We start from the raw sequence: 21,923 nt of genomic DNA, 5'->3' as shown, positions 1-21,923 counted from the left end.
TGTCCAAGAAAAAAACATTTTTTTTTTGAAAAATAAGCCAAATTTCTATTAGCATTTCTATGCATCTGATTTGTTTTTGGAGAAATTAGAGGGCATATGACACAGTAATTAATGTTTTCTGATCTAAAAAGTAATCTCCAACTTATGAACATGTCTTAATTCTATAGTTCATTTTAAGGTCCGCTGTGTAGAGATTAGAATATTTTTCCATAGAAAAATCACCATATAGTATAATACCAAATCAAAAAAGCCTGATTGGTTCACAATGCAGTTTAATTATAGTACTGTTTAACCTAGCTAGCTTTTAACACACGGAAAAATTAAATCTAAGACCAAGTGTAAAGGTTAGATATGTGTATTCCTCTAATACAGTCCCAGAAGTGAGAAGCCAACCATTTCCTCAGCTCTTTCCCATCTCTTTTAACTGGTTCCACCATGAAAAATGAACAGAGAATAAGATTCTATGGAATGAGTTCTGGTAGCTGTATTTGGGAGGTAGGGCCCAGGTGTCAAACCCTCAACACTTCAGAGCACTGGTGAACTAGATTATAATATAATTGGGAAATATTTAACAAAATAAATAAAAATATAAGACAATATAGAAGACGTTAATTTGTAGTTTTCTAAGTTAATATGTGTATGGTTTGTGGAGATCGATTTCTACCTGAGTTTTATACTACTTCACTTGGTGATCTCCTCAGCTCCCATATAAATTCAATTATCTCTGTCTGTGCTGATGATTCTCAATCCACGTATCCAGCCCTAACGTCTCTACTCACCTCACATGTAGGCATATTAAACTCAAGATGTCAAAAACTGATCTCATTATCTTTCCTCCCAAATTTTCCCTCCTTCCAACCTTCTCTATTACCATCAAGGGCACCACCGCCCTCCCAGTTCCCTAGGTTCACAACCTAGGTGTCATCCTAGACTCCTCACTCTCACTACCCCTCCAGCCATCATCCAATGAGTTGCCAAGGCCTGTCAACTGTATCTTTGCAACGCCTCTCAAAAACATGCTTTCTTCTCCTCTGATTCTGCCACTATCCTGATGCAAGCCATTATCATCTCATATTTGCACTATTATAATAGCCTGCTTATAGGTTTGCCTGCCTCAAGTCTTTCTCCAATCCAGTCCATCCTCCATTCAGCCATCAAAGTGCCTATCCTAAAATGCATGTCCATCCATCTCTCTCCCATACTTAAATAGGCTGCAGTGACTACCTATTAGCTCCAGGATCAAATACGAAATTCTCTATTTAGCATTAAAATCTCTTCATAACATAAACCCCTCCTACCTTTCCAGTCTTCTTACACCTTACTCCACAACAGATACTCTTAAATCCCATGACATCGACCTCTTTGCTGTTTCTTGAATAAGATATTCTCAGCTGCAAGCATTTTCTGTCTGTCCCCCATTTTCTCTGGCTGTCTAGACCCTTGCTCATCTCTATTCCCTGGCTTCCTTAACTTCCTTCAAGTCCCAGTTAAAACCCCACATTCTACAGGAAACCTTTCCCAATTTCTCTTAATTCTAAGGCCTTCCTTCTGTTGATTATTTATTTGACCTGTATATAGCTTGCTTGTACATATTTGTTTGCATGTTGTATTCCCTAATAAATTGTTATCTCCTCTAGGACAGGGACTATCTTTTGCTTTTCTTTGTATCTGGCACAAAGTAGGTACTTAAAATAAATGTCTACTGACTCACTGACTTGGCTGGGAAGAATAAGGAAGCTCCTCCCATTCATGGCATTGCCACACCATGAGCTCAGGGTGGTGGTAGCAGCTATTCATTTACAAGGTGTTTTTAAATAAAGAACTGTCTATATAAAACCAGCACCAACTACAATTCTTGGTAGAGCAGATGCTGAATAAAAATGCTTATTGATTTATAAAACAGTGGTTGGCAAACTAAAGCCCATGGGCTAGTCAATCAGTCAGTAAGTTAAGTGATTACTATGTGCCAGTGCTAAGCAATGGGCCAAATTTAACCTACCTTCCAGTTTTATACAGCCATGGGCTAAGAATTTTTTTCTTTTCTTTTTTTGTTTTTTACCATTCAGCCTTCCCTTCTCTTCCCTTCCCACACCCAATGCCCATTGATCCAGAAAACAAAACAAAACTTTAAACCAACATCTTGTACATATATCATAATATGATCCAAGCAGACATTTTTCTTCTGGTTCAGACCTATGTAATTTTATTGGTAAAGGGAACTTCCTCTATTAAAGGCAGAAAAGCATTCCATACTCTTAAGTAGTTAATGTGAGTTAAGATGTGTTTCAGGTCAAGCAGTCAGCATGCATCAGAAATAGGACTTGAGTAAGATTTCCCTGCCTCTGAAGCTGGCTCTTTCACTACTACGCCAACCAGGCAACTTTGACAAATGACAGGTCATCAAAACATAAGAAGTCACTTAGTTTTTAAAAACTGAGGAAAATGAATAGAAGTAACTTTCATATAGGAAAAAAAAACTTAAGCAAGGGATAGAAATGAAAACGATAGATCAAATACGATAACATGAAATTGAAAAACTTTTGCACAATCACACAATTAAGATTAAAAAAGTAAAATATCAATGTGAAACACCTTTGCACAAAATATCTCTTATTAAAGACCTAATATTTAAAATATATGGAATTTACACAAATATATAAGAACAAGGAGATAATGTTCAAAAGATGTGACTAAATAATTCTCAAGAGAAGAATTACAAACTATAAACAACCATACGAAAGATTTTGCCAAATTACTATTAAGGAATACATACATTAAAACAGTATATATACAGTAAAACAGCAAAATTAACAAAGGATGAAAATAGTCAGTACTTGGGGAGGCGGTGCAGCAGAAAGATGGCCATACCTTAGGTTTGTGGAGAATTGGTCCAGCCATTCTGGACTTGCAAGTATGTGAGGGGGAAAAGGTGGTAAAAATATCCACAGATCTCACTTGCTGAGCCCAAGGAGATCAAAGACAGAAAAAAAAGGTTGCAAATATATCAAAATACTAATAGCGGCAATTTTTGTAGAAGCAAAAACCTGAAAATACACTATCAACTGTGAAATAGCTAAAGAAATTATAATATGAAGTAACGAAATATTATTGTGGCTAGAAACAAATAAATATAAGGAATATCGAGAAAAATATAAAGATTTAAATGAACTGATGTAGAATAAAGTATGCAGAACCAGGAAAATAACATACTCAATAAAAACAAAATAACTGGAAAGAAGAATAAAATAAAACCAAACATTATTTTGTCATAGTGATCAAGCTTGGAGAAATGAGAAAAATGCAATTAGGTGGCAACTATGGGTATGGAATATCAGATATTCTGTCAGGTGTGGCTTATATGTTGTTGTTTTTTCTGAGTTTTGAAAAAATTATTTATTATGAAGGAAAATTCGTTGGGTAGGGAGAGAAGAATGTATTTGGAAATGGGTTAAGTGATTTTATTTTGGTTTTTGCTGTTGTTGAGGCAATGGGGGTTAAGTGACTTGCCAGGGTCACAAAGCTAGAAAGTGTCTGAGGCTGCATTTGAACTCGGGTTCTCCTGACTTCAGGGTCAGTGCTGTATCCACTGTGTAACCTAACTGCCCTTATTTGGAAATGAATGTTCTTAAAGAACCATGCATCAATAAAACTTTTTTTTTTTAATCCATTAGGAGATATTGCCAAAGGCAAAAAAGTCATTCCAGATCAGAAACACAAGGTAAGGGAGTATGGCACAACAGAGAGAATACCTGATGTAGAATCAGAAAATCTGAATTTTGATGTTAGCTCTATTACTTCTTGGATATGTGGACCCAAGCAAAGTCACTTGTTAGTTTCCCCTTCTATAACAATAAGTGGTTAGGATTAGATTACCTCTAAATTTCCTTTCATCTGAGAATGGGCATTTAACCTATTCACATGTGGAACATATCTTATATATAAGCTGATTCTACCACCTAGGCATAGGTGCAGCGGGCTAGGTAACCCCAACATTGTGAATGAAGAGTCACAATGCTTTATATTTTTGAAAATATCTAGAAAATTCTATTAAGAAATAAGGCAGATACTTACAGACTTTCGGATATCTCTTGAAGACAGATCAATTAGTTTCTTGTTCATGGACCACTCTTCATCAGATTCCATTATAGCTTTCTAACAAAAATTATTTTGAAATTTGAGAACATGATACAGAAATAAATATAAGGCAATTTAAAAGAAAATAATGCCATCTATCAATAGGACTACTGCTCTGAATGTGTAAGCCTTAGCCACTTGGAATTATTTTATGTGGTTTAAACATTTTAAAAAGCAAAATTTAATGCCCTATGTTAACTTAACTTCTATATTAACACTAGCCCAACTTCTCATGACATAATTATCCTTAATAAGAATTTTCAATTTACTGTTAAACATAAAAGGCCACATCACATCCAACTGTGTTCAGAGAAATCTATTCATATGAATTCATTAGTTAAGTCAATTGCTCATTTTTCAAGTATTTGAAAAATTAACTTACAAGCCTCTGGCACTCAAAGCTACATGATTATGCTTATATAATAAAGCAGAAAATTAAAGGGGGAGACACAAAAACAGGAAATATTCAGGAATGTAAAACTGGTACTCCTTCCTAGGTCAACAAGATATAAACCACTTGATGCTATACAAACATCTGACAGAAAGAGAGTATGACAAAACTAAATTATTTCCATTCCCATTCTGTGGTTATACGCTTATTAAAACTGAAAATAACTCAACATGAAATCCTAACATGAGGCAGCATGGGGCAATTAAAAAAGAGTGCTGGTTTTGGTATCAAAGGACATGGGTTCAAATATTAGTTCTGCTTCTTCCTATTTGTATGGCCTGTGTAAGTTACTTAACATTTCTGGATTCAGTCTCTTCATCTACAGAATAAGGGTGTAGGATTAAATGACCTTTGAGGAAACTTGCATTTCTAAATCTTTGTTCTTAATGAAGATTCAAATAGTACGACTTAATTCTATCAAGTATCAAGGGCATGTACTTAAAACATGTTCTAAAAGCTCTTTAACATTAGAATGGAAAAAGCTGTGCAATAAGAATCTGCCAGATATGAGTGTGAGTCCTGGCTGCGCAACTGATTTTCTTTGTGGCCCCAGGAAAGGCAATCTCTAGGGCTTAGCCTCCTTCTCTCTACTATGAGGGAGTCATGCTAGAATAACTCTGAGTTGTTTCAAGTTCTAACATTTTATGATTTTGTAAAATACAAACATTTTATCAAAACCAAGTAATTGTAGCTCTAGTAATCAAATAAATGATTTAGTGGAGACAGTAGCATATAATAATTCTAACAAGAAATTATATCAGACAATATAATTAAATTATCATTTACTGTCTGGTGGGCCCTGGATCAAAGAGATAATTGATTATAAAAGTCATGGATGCCTAATGAACCACCAAAGAGATCACTATAGAAATCCAAAAATAAAACATGGTAATGCCTATACAATATCACTTGATACAATATATTTAACAAAATAAATAACTGACATTTTTATTTGTTGAAAGCTAAGTATTAAGTATTTTCATTAGCTATCCAAAAACCCCAGAGCCCTAGAAGAGATGCTGATACATCACCTGGCTTCTTCTAATAGCCTAATATTACAAAACAAAAGAATACTTAGATTTTTAAAATCCCATCATTTTCAATAAAATGGTTGAATTTTTTAAACTAGCCCTTTGCTGACCTGTTGTTGTGTAAAAAATATCTTTATTAGAACCTGCATCAATGAATTTCAAATTTAATGCTGTCTAAAAATATTTCACTCTCCTCTATTCTATTTCTTCTCATCAATTTACAAAACACACTTGTACATTATGTCAATACTTTATATATTATTTGATATTTGGACAATTGGCTCAGAATGTAAGGTCACTGGAACTTTGAAACATTCAGTATGGCATCAAACTCAGCATCATAAACAGATGGGTATTTTTTAAAAAGGTGTTGGGATTTTTATTTTGATAGTGACAATTTAATCAGCTAATGACCATCATCATTTTATTGTAGTCCGGAAATGTATGTCAAAGACTAAAGATACGATTTCTTTTATCAAGAATTACCATGAATGTCTATATACTGAGAAATTACCACAATAATTCATCCTGGCATTTGCAATTTGTACTGTTTGTACCCTGAAATCTTTGGCTCCTGTGCCAAATTATTAGGGCTCTAGAATTACGACTATACTTTTTACTTGAGAATATTCTATGGTAAAATCTTAGTTTTTATATGAGGAATATATGAGGAATATATGAGGAATGAAAAATAAAAATGGAAATATAACTGATTACTTTATATTATTGCTACTAAAAGCAGGATCCAAAAAACTGTACTGCCAGTAGGGTGTTATGCAGGAAAAAACGGAAGCATTTGAGAATTTATCTTCACATACCTTAAAGTAGATGGGAGCCATATCTCCGACTTCCTTTGGGAGAGGAATACACTCATAAACCATGTGATATCGTTTGTTCATACTCATATTTGTTTCTAAAAAGATGCAGTCTAGTTCTTTATCTTCAAACATCCTCACCAATGCCTTTCTGAAACTCTGAAAAGAAGATGGATATAAATAGAACACACAAATTCCACTCAAAACTACAAAACAGTAAAAACAAATTTCTCATTGTGGCCGAGGGGCAAAAGTAGCAAGCAAGGCAGGTTTAAGATTGAGTGTGCAGAATATAAAGAAAATGGAATGGTTTTTACAAAATAATACAAAACAAAACAAAAAATACCAGAATCAAAAGGATTCCTGATCAAGACTTAAAAGACAGTAATTGGAGTTAAAGCCTTATGTACCTCCCTCCCTTCTTCAATGAAGGTCATTGATCAAACTTGTTAAAATCAGTGAAAATATTGGTACTGAAGATAACCATTCTTAAGATTTGCACAATTTTATACTGCACCAACAATGACAGTTTAGATTTCAGCAGTTTCATGTATTTTCTTTTTTAAAAACAATTGACAGCTTTTGTTTTTATATCACCTATATTTCCTACTGCATTTCTCCCTATCCCCCCCCCCCCCAGAGAGCCATACTTTATGATAAAGTATGAATAAAGGAAAAACTAAATGTTCCATAAAACTAAACAATATAGCAAGAAAAGTCTGATGCTATGTGCAATACCCCTCACCCACAGACCTCCCATTTCTGCAAAGGACAAAGGGGGATACCTTCTCATATCTCTTTTTTCAGGTCAAGTTTGGTCAATATAAATTCTACAACATTCAATTTCAATTATTTGTTGTTGCCTTTTCCATTTTTACTGTTTTAGTCATGGTGTACATTGTTTCCTTCACTGCTTACTTTACATCAATTCACGTCTTTCCATGCATGTCCATATTCATTATCTGTTGCTTCTATTATGTCCATTGGTTCAATGAGGCACAGTAATATTCTATAACAGTCATGTATCACAATGTGTTTAGCCATTCCCCAATTGATAGGCTCCTACTTTGTTTCCAGTTTTTTGCTATCACAAAAGGGTTGCTATAAATATTTTGCTGTATATGGGGCCCTCCTTTTTGTTACTAAACTTTTGGGGGCATGTCTTTCAGAGTTTCATATACTTTCACAGAGTCAAGTGGACACAAATACTGCCTAATTTTTTTTTGGCACCTAACTAGAGATAGCTGGAGGAGGAGCAGGGGGAGGAGGAAAAAGAAGAGAAAGGGGAAGAGGAGAAGGAAGAAAAAGAGGAGAAGGGGGAGGAGGAGGAAGAATGATTAGACTAAAAATCTCAGGCAGTCCACATCCTAGGATCAGGCAAATCACTTTTGGCCTAAAGGTTACATACTGGATACCAGAAAACTAGAGAGTCCTGATTTTAATCAAGGTGACCAGAGTTTCCTCTAAAATACTACCAAGGAGATATGAATATGAAACTTAAGGTAAAACCATATTAAAAATAAAACCATTGATAGGTCTAAGAAACAAAAAATACCTCTCAATCATTCAGCACCCCTAAGGAAGAAGATACCCTCCTTCTGGGCCAGTGGATACTGCTTCTTTACATAAAAGCAACTGAGTACAAAGGACAATTCATCAGGACACCCTAACCTGATGGGAATATTAATTAGAAATATTAAGCTCTCTCTGTTCTGATTCTACATTCATCAAGCATTCTTCAGCTTTTATAATCTTACCTCCAAATTATTCACTTAGGAAGGTATTTGTAACAATTTTCAGGATAAGTGAATCAAAGAATATCATATTTGGAAAAGGTCTCAAAGACCATACCCAAAAACAGAATTCTAAGAACATACCCAACAAATTATCATATAATCCCTATTTGAAGATCTCCAAGGAGGGGAAACCTGCTATCTCCCAAATGAGACCATTCTACCATGGATACTTTCTACTTTTCTAATTCTGTAGAAGTATTTCCTAACATCAAGCATAAATGTGCTCCTTCAACCTATTGCTTTAAATTCTTTGGACCTTTAGGTCCAAACAGGACAAAGCTAATCCCTCTTTCACACTACAGCCCTTTAAATCCTTAAATAAATCTCTCATATAATGAATCTGTATTCTCCAGGCAAAGTACTCCTTCATACAGTATGCATTTGAGGCATTTCAACATTTTGGTGGCCTTCTTTGGGACACTCTTCAGCCTTCAGTCTTTCTCTAAAATGTGCCCAGAACTAATTACGATATTCTACACATGGTCTTACAAGGGCAGGGAATATCAGACCTATCACTTACTTATTCCTAGAAGTTCTTCCTCTTTTAAGGCAGTCCAAGATCGCACTAGATTTTTTTGGCTGTCATGTGACACTGACGATTCATATTGATTATTCATTCCAATAAAACTCCCAGATTTTCCTAAACAAACTGCTGGCTAACCATGCCTTCCCAATTTTATACTTGCTAAATTCATTGGGAAGGGGAGGCGGGGAAGAAGGGTTTAGGTAGAGAACAGAATATAAAACTTTAAATTTTATCTTATTAGAGTCTGCATATTGTTCCAGTTTTGTCAATCAACAAGCATGTAAAAAATATCTATGTGTCAGGCACTATGCTAGGCACTAGGGATACAAAGATAAAAAAAGAACAATAACCAGTTCCTGCTCTCAAACAGCTTACATTCTGTTGAGGAAAACATGTATGAATATATGTATATACAGAATAAATACAAAGTCATTCAATCCAAATTATGTAGGGAAAGAGGACATTAGAAGTTGGTAGGTGGGGGTAGATTCAAGAAAAACATTATAGAGGATAGTGCTTGAGCTAAGTTATAAAGTAAGTGAAACATTCTATGAGGTACAAGTGAAAGAGTGCATTCCAGACACAAGGGAAACACCATAGGCCAATGCATGGAGATGGATGGTAGAGTGCCAGGAGGAAAAGTAAAGAGGACAGTTCGGATGAATGCAGGAAGGGTAGTACTATGTAATGAGGCTGAAAACATAGTCTGTGGCCAGGTAATGAAGGACTATAAAAGTCAAAGAGAGGAGTTTATATTGGATGGAAGCAATTGGACAGAAGATAGAATTGGACAGAAGAAGCAATAGGGAGTCACAGTAAAGTGTGATCTGTAAAGTCACAGTAAAGTAAGATCTGTGGTAAAGGAAAATTACTTTGGAAGATATAGAAAGGGTGGCCTAGAGAAGGCAGAGATATTAAAGCAAGAAGAACAAGGAGGCTATTGCCACAGTCCAGGAGAGAAGCGATAAAGGTCTAACCAAGGGTGCTAACCATACATGAGAAGAGAGAAGATGAAAGAGAGGATGTTGTGGAGTTAGAAATGACAAATTTGACGAGTGATTGGATGTAGGGGTTGAGGGAGAGTAAGAAGTTAAGGACAACACTAAGGTTGCAACCTGGGTGACTGGAAGGATGGTAGTGCCTTTGACAGAAACAGGGAGAGTTTCTAGAAGCACAGGAATAGAAGGAAATAAGTTCTGCTTTGGACATGTTAAGTTTGAGAAGTCTATGGGACATCCAGTTTGAAACGACCAACAAGCAGGTGATGATATGGGAATGGCATTCGGAAGAGAGAGTAGATTTGTATACATAGAATTGAGAGTAATCTGCATAGAAATAATAATTAAACACATAAGGGTTGATGAACTCACAGAAATAATATAGAGGGAGGAAAGAACCCAGGACAGAGACTTGGGGCAGTATACCCACAATTAGGGAGATGATGAGACAATAAAATAGACTGAGAAGGGCTAACAGCAGAACTAAGAGAGTTCTGTATCATAATAATCCCAAGGAAGCAATACTCAACAGTGTCAAATGCAGCAAAGAGGTTAAGAAAAAAAAAGATTAGGAAAAGATAATCAGATGTGGCATTTAAGATATACAAGTCAAACTTTGTTTATCTCCAAATTTGATAAACATGGCCTCTAACCTTTTATTCAAGCAAGTGATTGATAAAAATGCTAAATAGCACTGGTCCAAAAATAGATCCCTGGAGTACTCTACTAGGGACTTCCTACCAAGTCTAACATTGAATTATTAACAATTACTCTGAGTTTGGCCAACAGGTTCCAAATTCATCTCACCATACTATCATTTTTCTAGCCTATATCTATCTTTTCCAAAAGAATAGCATAAAACGCTATCATATCCTGTGTGACCTAGGAGCAGGCACTTCTCTGGGTGTCAGTTTCTTCATCTTTAAAATGAAAGGATTAGACTAAATGACCTTAAGGGCATTTCCAACTAAATCTATAAGGGATAGGGAATTGGGAATTAGACCTGAAATTTCATTGGTATAGAGAACTCCAGGTGAAGAAACTCTCTCTACCAAAGCAGGTCAGCACCTTCTCTGAGAAGTTAAGTGATATGCCCAGGTAACAGAGCCCTGCCCTGACTTCAAAGCTGGCACTCCATTTGCTACTCCACACTGCTTAAATGCTTTGAAAAAAATATAGGAAACTATATCTATTATCATGATTTATAAAATTTAATAACTCGGTCAAAAAAGAGAATCAGGTAAATCTGGCTTGACTTATCCTTGATAAAGTCATTCTCACTCTATGTGATCACCACTTCTCTTTATTAAAATTATTTTATTATAATTTTTTATTTTTATTTATTTATTTATTTTATTATATAACTTTATTAAAATTAAAGTTATTAAACTTTAACAATACATTCTAGAATTTTGCCATAAATCAAAGTCAAGCTCACTGGCCTATAGCTTTTTCTATTCTATTCTCTGTATATGACACTCCATCACTTCTCTCTAGCCACTGCAATGTCTATCCTTCATGCCTGTAATACATCCCTACATCTCAGCCTTGGGAATAGTAGTGCTGTCCAGACCACTATCTCCACTTCTAGTCTGGGCCCAGAAGCGGCAGAAGTAATCTTCCTTGCTATCACCAATACAAACTGGTGATCAACTGCCAGTTATTGAAAGGTAAGCCTAAGAAAGTCAAGCAAGAGTGGCAGCACCATCCAAGTCACCGTTCTTGTTTCTAGCTCAGCCCCTGTAGCCAACATGTAGGAAAACAGCTCATGTGGAAAAAGAGCCAGCAACCCCACCAAATGTGAACTAACAACCACTTACAGGTCAGGCAAGCTAGGCTAGCTGAAGCAGCAAAGCATTCTGAGGAAGAGACAGCATTACGTGTCAACTAAATCAAAACACCGGAACTACCTTGACTGCCATCTCCCTTCAGACACCAACTGTCAAAGCCCAGGATCCTGAACCAAAGAACCACAGGAACAGCAGTGACTCCAGACCACTGTCCCTACTTCCAGTCTGGGCCCTACAGCCCCTTTCTCATCATCACCTTACTGACAAGTGAGCCCAAGAGCTCCAAATATGGCATCACCCCCAAGCCCAGCTAACCACCAGTCCTGAGTTGGCCTGGCTTTCATAATTATCATCCTGAAATGAAATTCCTGTGGAGATGTAGCCTGGTAACTAACTGCTTCTGTAGGTACTGAAGTATGGCCAGAATGGCCTTTGTTTTCTTTGGATGGCTCAGTTTATCTCATTGGGCCCTGCTGGGTGCCAGGCCTGCTGCTCCTCTTCCGGGGCAGGAAGCCCAGAGACCATGCCTGGGAACAGAGAACTTCCTGTGTGATGAGTCATGGGGCTGGCTGAGGGGAGGTGTTGACTCCAGAGCCATGCCCTATTGGGTGTTAACCTGGTCTACGCTAGCAGGAGGGACCAACTCAAGAACCAATCGGCCCTGGTCATTCAGGCAGTGCTTGATGATGTCAAAAACTCTATAAGAGGGGAGAACAGGCTTGAAGCTTCCCTTATCCTTTTCCGGATGGAGCCAGAGATGCCTACAGTCAAAGCTGACGCAAGAGCTGCCAGTAGCAGAGCTGACCCACGTGTGGAGCAAGGAGTGCTGAGCAAGGACTTGAGGCCAGTGGGTAATCTTCTTATCGTAGAGGGGAAACATGTACACGATTTTGCTTTATACCATCATGCTTCTCTGTGGCCTCCTGGTTACTCTTGTGAGGCGGACTTATTGGGCCTGGAAGCTTTTGATCAAAATATCAAAATGGGGACACTGGTTTGTGGGTCTGTTACTGTGGAGTTTAAATACATGCTTTAGTTCTTCTGCCTTCTACCTAGAGAATTCCTTATATCCTGCAGTTCCGAACCTTTCAGGCATATATATGATTCTCTTTGAAATCATAAATTCTGCCTTCATAATACATGAAGCCACAACTAATGAGGACCCAGAAAAGAAAGGTCTTGCCAGCAAAGCTCTTGTCATGTAAAAATGTTCCAGAGACTGAGATAATCTTATCAGTGGAAATGACATTAAAAAAGATTTCATTACCATCTACTTTGCTCCTACAACCTAAGGGCCATGGGATTTTTCCGTATGACTTGTAGCAGAAGCCTTCTATATGTATTTTAGAATGTGAATTCCTTGAGAGCACAGGCTGTTTGACTTTATTATTTGTACTTCTAATGCTTAGCACATAGTAAATATTTAATAAAGTACTTTTTATTTATTAACAATAATAACAAAAGCTAACACTTACATACTGCTTACTATGTGCCAGCCAGGCACTATGCTAAGCACTTTACAATTATCACCTCATTTGTTCTTCACAACAAGCCTACAGGGTGGGTTTTATTCATTCATTCAAATTTGTAGCTTCCTTGTAGGCTCAGTTTAAGCGACATAAGAAGCTTTTCCTTATGCCCCAGATGCTAGTGGCTGCCTACTCCCCAAAAATACTTTCGATCAATTTTTAAAAGTATTACATATGTTCATGTCATCTACCCATGTTAGACTGTAAGCTCTCAGAAGGCAGAAACTGTATCATATTTCTCTTTCCATCCTCAGTGACTAGTATGTGCCTAAAACTTACAGTAGATTAATATACACTTGTTTGCTTGACTGATTATATACGATGCTCCCCTCCCCCTTTGACCTACTTTGTTCATTTGAATAAATGAACAAAGATTCATGTGTCAGTTAAGGGGTCTTTAACCTATCAAGTTGTTTCAACAATCCGGCTAGCAGCTGCTGTAGGGGTGTAAAACCAATAACCAGCTCACAGAATGTTGCAAGCCCAGGTTCTTTTGATCTGCTTTACCAAGGAAAGCAACGTTAAGGGGTTAAGAATCTTACTTTAATCCAGTATACAAATATCATTCACTCAGTTCAGGGGAAAAAGGCAGCACCCTGAGCTTCAAAGCAAATACAAACAAATTACAAAGTTCAACAGACAGACCTTGTCTGATTCAAATCTCAATGCATAGTTTCCAGAGTTTAACAAAGTCCCAACATCAGGTTTACAAGCTGGAGGGCTCTACAGCTGCCTGGAGTCTCCACATCAGTGCTCTACCAAGAGTGAGAGCCCTAAGCAAATAGCTCTGTCTTCCCTTTTTATACACTCTTTAGCCATCATCAAACATCATCTAAGCAAACAGAACTTAAGCTCTTACTATTGGTTCTGGAGTTAGCACTTCCCTTCGTTGGCCCCACCTGGAGCCCCAGCTTAGTTAACAATTTATACCCACATAGGCAAAGCACCTAATAGATAGGGGTTTGGGCCTGGGGCTTAGCACCTAATAAGACTCAAAGACACTGAATTAATCAAAGGAAACAAAGGTCAAATTCTTCAAGGGCACTTGGTTGAATAAGTGCTAGGAGCCCATCTTAATCCCCAATACACACGTCTCAGTGATCCCTAAGAAATTAAATTTTCCTGCTTGTGAAGGACCTCTAGATCGTCTTGCTTGCTGCCTATACTTTGGATATTTTTTTTATAGATATCTGCAGCCATGGGTTTAACTACTGGCTCTAGCTTCTGAATGTCTCTGCTGCTATTTTTTTTCCAAGACTATATTTACTCTCAACGATAAGAGGCCTGATACGCACACTATGTAGGCAGTCTCATCTTTCCTCCATTCTTCAATTTAAAGTCTTTTTGATTAGATTTGCACAACCAAAAACATTTTTTTTAAAAAAAAAAAGCTGTCTTTTGTTAGGTGTACTCCATTTCTTGGTTTAAGAGACTGGCCTTTCTATATTTTATGTCCAGAATTCCAAATAGCATTCTCAAGTGTCGTCTACTTGGCCAACACTGTTTGCGTCCCAATCAACTTTTCTCCTCAGTTGCCTTAGTTTTCAAGGACCGAAGTAAGGAAAGTGCCACTTGTGCTCCTATGGTCTTAAGTTTCTTGCCCAAGACTTCAAACCTTTAGCAATATTTTCTAGGCTCTTTCTCATATGATCATTTGTGCCCATGTGAGTCACCTGAAGTGGGTATGACTCATCCATTTTGAAAAGTCTTAGATGGTTCCAAGGTCACACAACTAGTAAGGACCTAAAAAAAAAATACTCAAACTCAAATGTTCTTAAGCATATGTCCAGCACTCTATCCATCCACTGCTCTACCTTGCTACCTACAGACAGAAAAAGAAATTTAAATGTGACCCGCAGAGCCTCTACCAATGAAAATAGTATGCAAAGTGTAGGTTGGTTTCCCTACTAGCATAGAAGGTGAAAAGGCTAGAGTAACACTAAGACTAAACATTACCATTAATTTTTAATGTCCTCTACAATAGGATCTCAACCTATCTTTACAACTTTAAGTTCTACTATTCGGTTCAAGCTCTCCACAAAAATTTATTGTTACATCCAGATTGATTCATTCAATCTACTATACCCATACCTTGAACCATCCAGAATTAATGCCTTTATTTGGGCTATTACCCTTCAGTCTCCCTATCTCAACCTGATCAAATGTTTAAGGCTCCCTTAGATCATGTCCCATTTCTTCTGCAAAACCTTGACTTGAATGTGCCAATCCACAATGATCTCTTCTACCTCTGAATCTCTACAGAACCATCTAAGAAATTCATTTGAGACTTATCAAGTGCTGTCTTCTATTGTCAATTATATTTGTATATGTATAAGTCTTATCTTCATGACAGGTTCCTTCAGAGGAAGAGCTGTGTTTTGCAGTTTCCTGTATCTCTATAGTATACTAATGCTTCACCATCATGTGAAAATGAGTAAATTCTGGAAGACAAGAGTAGCAGACTGGCAGAACCAGTCAAGCAAGGGAGGCTTTGGGTACAGGCTCAGAGATAATTGTACATCTGTAGATGTACTTTGCTAAATTCAGAGAGGTCAATTACTAGATTAGCCACAGAATGATTAAATGTTTTAACCAAAGTAACTCTTCAAGACCACTTATTAAGTCACAAAGAGGATGCTAACCCTATTGGTGATAGGGATGAACCAACCTTTCCCCCACTTCCAAAAAAGAAATAAAAAAGATATCCAAAGTATCATAGCGTTAAGGTAAATAACATGTCACAATACTGAGCACACAGGCATATAACTAATATTTATTTGATAAATGCTATACAGTATCATGGTAATATAGATGGACCTGTCAATCACCCACCTCCCCTGTGATTTTACATTCTCCATTGTTCCACTTGGATCTATCTATTAATTTCCTTATTTCCTACTTCCAAATTTTCCATGAGATGAGCAACTAGTCTATGACTGTTCAGTTCTCTTGGGGAAAGTCTTTTTACTCAATGCTCAGAGTTTATGTTTATATTTCTTTTCAAAGAATCTCATTTCCTATTTCAGTTTTTCATAATATAGCTCTCACAAGACAATGAGATCTTGTGAGAACAGTTTAAAGTTAAGATAATGTTTAATCTACACAAATAATTTAGCGGAACCCAATCTTTTATCATTCATCTTCCTGGACTTGGGTCGATCATTTTGGTATTCCCTGGATATGCATACTGAGTGCTTTGTCATTCCAGTATGACAATTCAACTTTAATACTGTATTCAAAATGAATATTATATATTGAATCTTTTCCATTATTTCTTCCCAGTTTTTATAGTGCATTATGGCCTGATTCCTTTTTCTGCCAAATTGATTTTATGTCCTCTTTGATACAAATATTCTTAAATATAAATTCTGAATTCATCTTTAAATAGATCCTATATTTTGCCAGAATATAATTTACTAGACTAATGGAATTGCCCATTTATATCAACTTTTTACACTCAGTTTTACCTTCTCCAAATGTTTTTCTTTTCTGATATTTAGACATGTATTTCTGAGGGGATATGAAAGAAATATTCTATCAAGGGTCTCATCATCATCCTGGCATGGAGGGGGCTTGGGTTCTCAAAGGCTATGTCACTAAAGTATAAGCTTTTCCAGGCTTGCCAAGCTAAGAAGGTTTCAAGCAGAAACCCAGCAGTGGACTAAATCTCGTTTCTGCAGACCAATTCTACTGAACTCTGGTGAAGTACTTCAATGGTAGGCTACAAGGCAATGAATTTTTTGTCATGGTAAGTGTCAAGAAAAGGAAGGGAAGAAAACAAGCATTTATCCAGCACCACTATGTGCCAGGCATTGTGATAAGTACTTTATAGATGTTATTTCATTTGACCCTCACAACAACCCTAGGAGGGAGGTACTATTAAAACCCCCATTTTACAGTTGAGGAAAATGAAGCAGAGGTTACATAGCTAAGTAAGTGTCTGAGGCCATATACGTACTTGGGTCTTCCTGACTCTAGGGCCAGCACTCTATCCGCTGTATCACCTAGCTGCCTATTCACTAAATATAAGGGAAGTCAACTTGTGCATCAATTGAAGTAGTACTCATATGGATGAAACAATAACTGCTTAAAGTTGTTTTTTTTTTTGGAGGGGAGAAGGCAGGGCAATAGGAGTTAGGTGACTTGCCCAAAGTCACACAGCCAGTGTGTCATGTATCTGAGGCCAAATGTGAACTCAGGTCCTCCTGACTCCAGGGTTGGTGCTCCACTCATTGCGCTACCTAGCAGACCCTCTCCTTAAAGTTTTAAAGAAAAATAGGAAATAAGGGTTTTAGAAGTACAACGGGCTATAATGACCATCTAACACAACCTCGTTGATCTTTCATCAAACTAAAGCTTAAAGAGGTTGATTTAGTCATCATCACACAAATATTAGGTGAAAGAATTAGGATTAAAAGCTAGGTCTTCTAACACCAAGGTAAGTGATGGTTCTACTACACAACGCTGCCACTCACCTAACTGTTAAGTACTTAACATTCATTTTTATCAAACCTATTTAAATAAAAAATTCAAAATTATTTTAAAAAATAAAGTGCATATATATGTGCACACACACACATACAGATATACACACATGTGTATGTACATAACTTGTTTTTTTCTGGGCCTGATTTCATTGGTGTAGGGAGCCCGGCAGGGAGGAAACTATCTACCAATACAAACAGAAGCTTACATGGAATGAATTTATAATCTTAGAGAGTGGTGTGGGGCACTGAAAGGTTATGTGACCTGATCAAGGTCACAAAATCATGATGTGTCAGGGCCAGACTTGACTCCAAGTCTTCCTGACTCCAAGGCCAGGCCCCTATCCACTACACTTGACTTGTCTCCTGTATCTTGCTTTTGTAAAATGAAAAAAAATACCTTAAATAAAATATGAAAAATTATGGAATCATGACCTTTGTTATATGATTGTTCCAATATCATCATTGGTCAGATTAACTGGAAAAGTTTCAAGTTCATATATTGGGGATTATTTTTTCTTCCCACTATTATTGATACTTGATCACTTTTATTAAATCCCCAAAGTCTCTCTCATTTATTATTAGACTCAAAATTTCAGTTCTACTTTTCTATTGTTCTATATACCCAAAAAGCTCAGTGACAAAAGAAAAGGCACCACATATACCAAAATATAATAACACATTTTTGTGGTGACAAAGAACAGAGTGGATGTCTATTAATCAATGACTAATCAAATTGTGGAATATGAATGCAATGGAATATTACATGCTGTCATAAATAGGGAACAGGATGAAGACAGAAGCATAAGACTTGCATGAACTGATTCAAAGTGAAGTAAACAGGTAAAAAAACAATAAAATTTGTAAACACAATCTGTAAAATATAAATTTGTAAAATGTAAACGGGAAGAACAATAACCACCAAACAACTGAAACTAAATGTGAAATTATAAAGAACAAGCTTGGCCCTAAAGAAAGATATGAGGAGAAGACACCTCCCCCTGGTTCACTTGCAGAGGTTGGAGTCCATGAATGTGGAACATTGCACATAATGTCAAACTTTCTTCAATGTGTTGATTGATTTTGCTTAAATTTTTCTTCTTTTTCTTTAAAAAAAAAAATCTTTGTTGTAAGGGATGGTTCCTTGGGAGCAGTGAGGGAGAAATCCACAAGGGAAAGATCTAAGTCATGTAAAAACAAAAGTTATCAATAAAAATTTCTTTTAAAAACTTTTCCATTGTCCTCTAGAAATAATAGAGTATTTTAAATGAAAACTTGGTTATATGTTGAAGCAAAATAAAAATCAAGACTTATTAGGTCTTCTTTTTAATCGCTTTAGAAGACACAGCCCTCAAACAGTTGTTAAACCTTGTCAGTTCTATTTCCATGATATCTTGGCATCCATCCATCCCTATCTCTCCACTGAAAGGGCAATGACCCTATTTCAAGGCACTCATCACCACATGCCTGGACTATCATAATAGCCTCTGAAATGGTCTCCCAGCTTTCTGTCTTTCCTCTTTCCAATCCATCTTCCACACAGCTGCCAAAATAATCTTCCTAAGGCACAAGTCTCAGAATGCCACTCAATTATTCATGAAGCTCCAAAAGAAAAACAGAATTTTCCAACTCCAACTAAAAAACTTTTTTGTATAATTGTTATTTTCAATATTTCTAAAACTATGTGAAGGTACTTGCATTCGAAATTTATGATCTATTACTATGGGAAAAAAGGGAGTGTCACAGTGGATGCAGAGACAACCTTTTAATCAGTAAAAACTAGATTCAAGTTCTGCTTTTAACAGTCCCACTCTTTGTGACCACTGACAAGTCATATAACCTTTCAGTGCCCCAGACAGTTAAGGCCATAAATTACAGAGTAACTGATGATCTGCATTGACAGAAGGAGTTCCTACATCAGAGAAATCAGATGTCCAGACAAAAAATGGACTGCTTTCTTCTTAACTTCCTACAAGCCGAATGTAAGGAAATAAGGATAAAGAACAATGCATTTTTAAACAGAAAAACAAACCTAAAATATTATTATAATATAATCAATACAGATCTAGAAAATATTACTAGTAATTATGAAGTCCAAATATCTTTAGGGCACAGGTGTAGTTTTCATTAATGTTGCTGATTGGAAAGCAAGGGCTTCAGAAGAAAAAGGTAGATTGGAGGAAATGGAAGATTGAACCAAAAATCGTGCTTAAGAACAGGATATGGAGTTTGTGCCATGACTTCAAATAAAGGGATGATAGGATCTTATAAAGCTAGAGATGAAGTGGACCCAATGAGAAATGAATAAATTAGTGCAATGGTATAAGCTCTCTTCTCCCTTATAGCGGTAGCTGTTAAAATCCTGTGTCTCCTCAATACTTGAACTCTTTGTTAAAGGCTGCTTGCTTAGGCAGCTTTTTCCTTTGAACAGGTTTTTGGCTCTCATGCTCCTAAATTTTTCAATCAGAGGTTTCATCCAGAGGTGATCAGTGGATTTTTTCTATTTCTACTTCACTCTTGGTTAAGGGATCTGGGCAGTTTTCTTGTAAGACTTCTTGAAACAGACGTCTACGCTCTGGTTTTTTCTATTTTTTTTTTTGGCAACGGCATTCAGACAGTCCAATTATTCTTAAATTTTTTTCTCCTCCATCCATTTTCCGGGTTAGTTGTTTTTGTTATGAAATATTTCTATTTTCTTCTATTTTTTCAGCCTTTTGACTTTTTTCATACTTCTGTAATATTTCATGTAATCTTTGGCTTCTATTTGACCCATTCTAATTTTCAGGGAGTTTGTTGCTTGGGCAAGGTTTTGTACCTTTCATGCCACACTGTTAATTCCCTTTCCAATTCCTTCTTCCACAACTATTTCTTTTCCAAATTTTTTCCTCAAGCACTCTCATGTCATTTAAAAAAATTTTTTAAAATCTTGATTTGTATCTTCTAGGTATGCTAGCTGAGTTTGTGGACAAGTTGTGTTTTCTTCTGAGGCACTGCTTTGTAGAAGTTTTGGAGTCACTGTCTTCTTCCTGGGTTTGTGTCTTGAGTGTCTCTTTCATTGTTGTACAGTTGTTTTTGGTCATGTCTAACTCTTCATGACCCCATTTGGGGTTTTCTTGGGAAAGATATTAGAGTGGTTTGCCATTTCCTCTTCCAGTTCATTTTACAGATGATGAAACTGAGGCAAACAGGGTTAAGTGATTTATCCAGGGTCACATAGCTAAGCGTAAATGTATGAGGCTAGATTTGAGCTCAGGTCTTCCTGCCTCCAAGCTTAGCACTTTATCCAAAGAGCCACCTAGCTGCCCCTCAGTGTCACCGCCATTCCTATTATATTATTATGGCTCATTATGGTGGGGTTCTTTTGGATTTGCCCATTCTTCCAGTTACTTCCTGACTACAGACATGCTATCAGGGCTGGGTTCTGCTATACTTCTGGAGAAAAGGTCTGGGATAGTTTTATTGCTGTTTTCTTGTGGTACTGAGTGTTGAGTACTCCCAAGGTGTCTGATGCAGGGCAAGATCTGTTTGATGCCCTCCCTAGTCTGAGAGCTGCAAGATCCTGAACAGGGTTTGAGTCTATGAAAAATTAGGCTGCTGTGAGAATCTGCCCTTATCAGCCAGTTGGAAATCTCTACTGGGTCAGAGCTGGAAGATCCTGAACTGGGTTTGAGTCTATGAAAAATTAGGCTGCTGTTAGAATCTGCCCTTATCAGCTAGTTGGAAATCTCTATTGGGTCAGATTGACATAACAGTAGGCTTCCCTTTGGTCTGAGATTCCCACCTTGATAATTCCTCTGTAGTCTGAAAGATGTGAATGCTGGAAGTAAGACCCCACTTGGAGTCTGGAGTCTAAGTCAGACAACTGCTATTATTGGCTTATGAATTTCCTCCATTCTCAGTGTACCACCTTGGGCCTTCCTACTCAGAACAGAATGCCACTCCAATAAGCAGGTGCCCTTCTCACTCCACCCTAGGTCTAGGACCTGCTTGGGGAGGACAAAGCTGCCAGTACGAGTATCAGGGTAACCTGGTTTGTATCTGACACCTCCTCTTACCCTGTCACCCAGCCTTTCTGTGGACACTAGAGTGTTCTGCCTATGGTGTGCTCCTGCCCAGACCCAGTCTCCAACATCCACAGACTTCCTTGTCTGTCTCCCTACGCTGAGACCTAGGCTCCATAAATGATTCATTGGAACTTTTTCTGGATTTCCCCATTAGGATTCTGTTTGGTGTATTTGCTAGATGTATAGATGGGAGCTCATCACATTGGTTCCTACTACTCTGCTATCTTAGCTTCACTCCTTAGCCATAGTAATTTTTAAAAATTCAGGAAGAAAAGCATAGAACGATCGCAATTTATATCAGTTGA

General features: G+C 37.0%; 1 protein-coding gene across 1 annotated transcript in view; it reads right to left on the bottom strand.

The window, feature by feature from the left end:
• Positions 1 to 21,923, bottom strand: part of CWF19L2 (CWF19 like cell cycle control factor 2) — a 134,213-nt gene that overhangs the window by 5,429 nt on the left and 106,861 nt on the right. The window contains exons 15-16 of the mRNA XM_036745740.1: positions 6,435 to 6,590; positions 4,072 to 4,152 (exon numbers count right to left, since the gene is read on the bottom strand). Of these exons, the coding sequence (XP_036601635.1) occupies positions 4,072 to 4,152; positions 6,435 to 6,590 (237 nt within the window). The remainder of the gene's footprint in view (positions 1 to 4,071; positions 4,153 to 6,434; positions 6,591 to 21,923) is intronic.

Source organism: Trichosurus vulpecula, chromosome 2 (genome assembly GCF_011100635.1).
Source record: "Trichosurus vulpecula isolate mTriVul1 chromosome 2, mTriVul1.pri, whole genome shotgun sequence".
NCBI lineage: Eukaryota > Metazoa > Chordata > Mammalia > Diprotodontia > Phalangeridae > Trichosurus > Trichosurus vulpecula.
The sequence above is the reverse complement of the archived record's forward strand: the minus strand, read 5'-3'. Positions and strand labels throughout refer to the sequence as shown.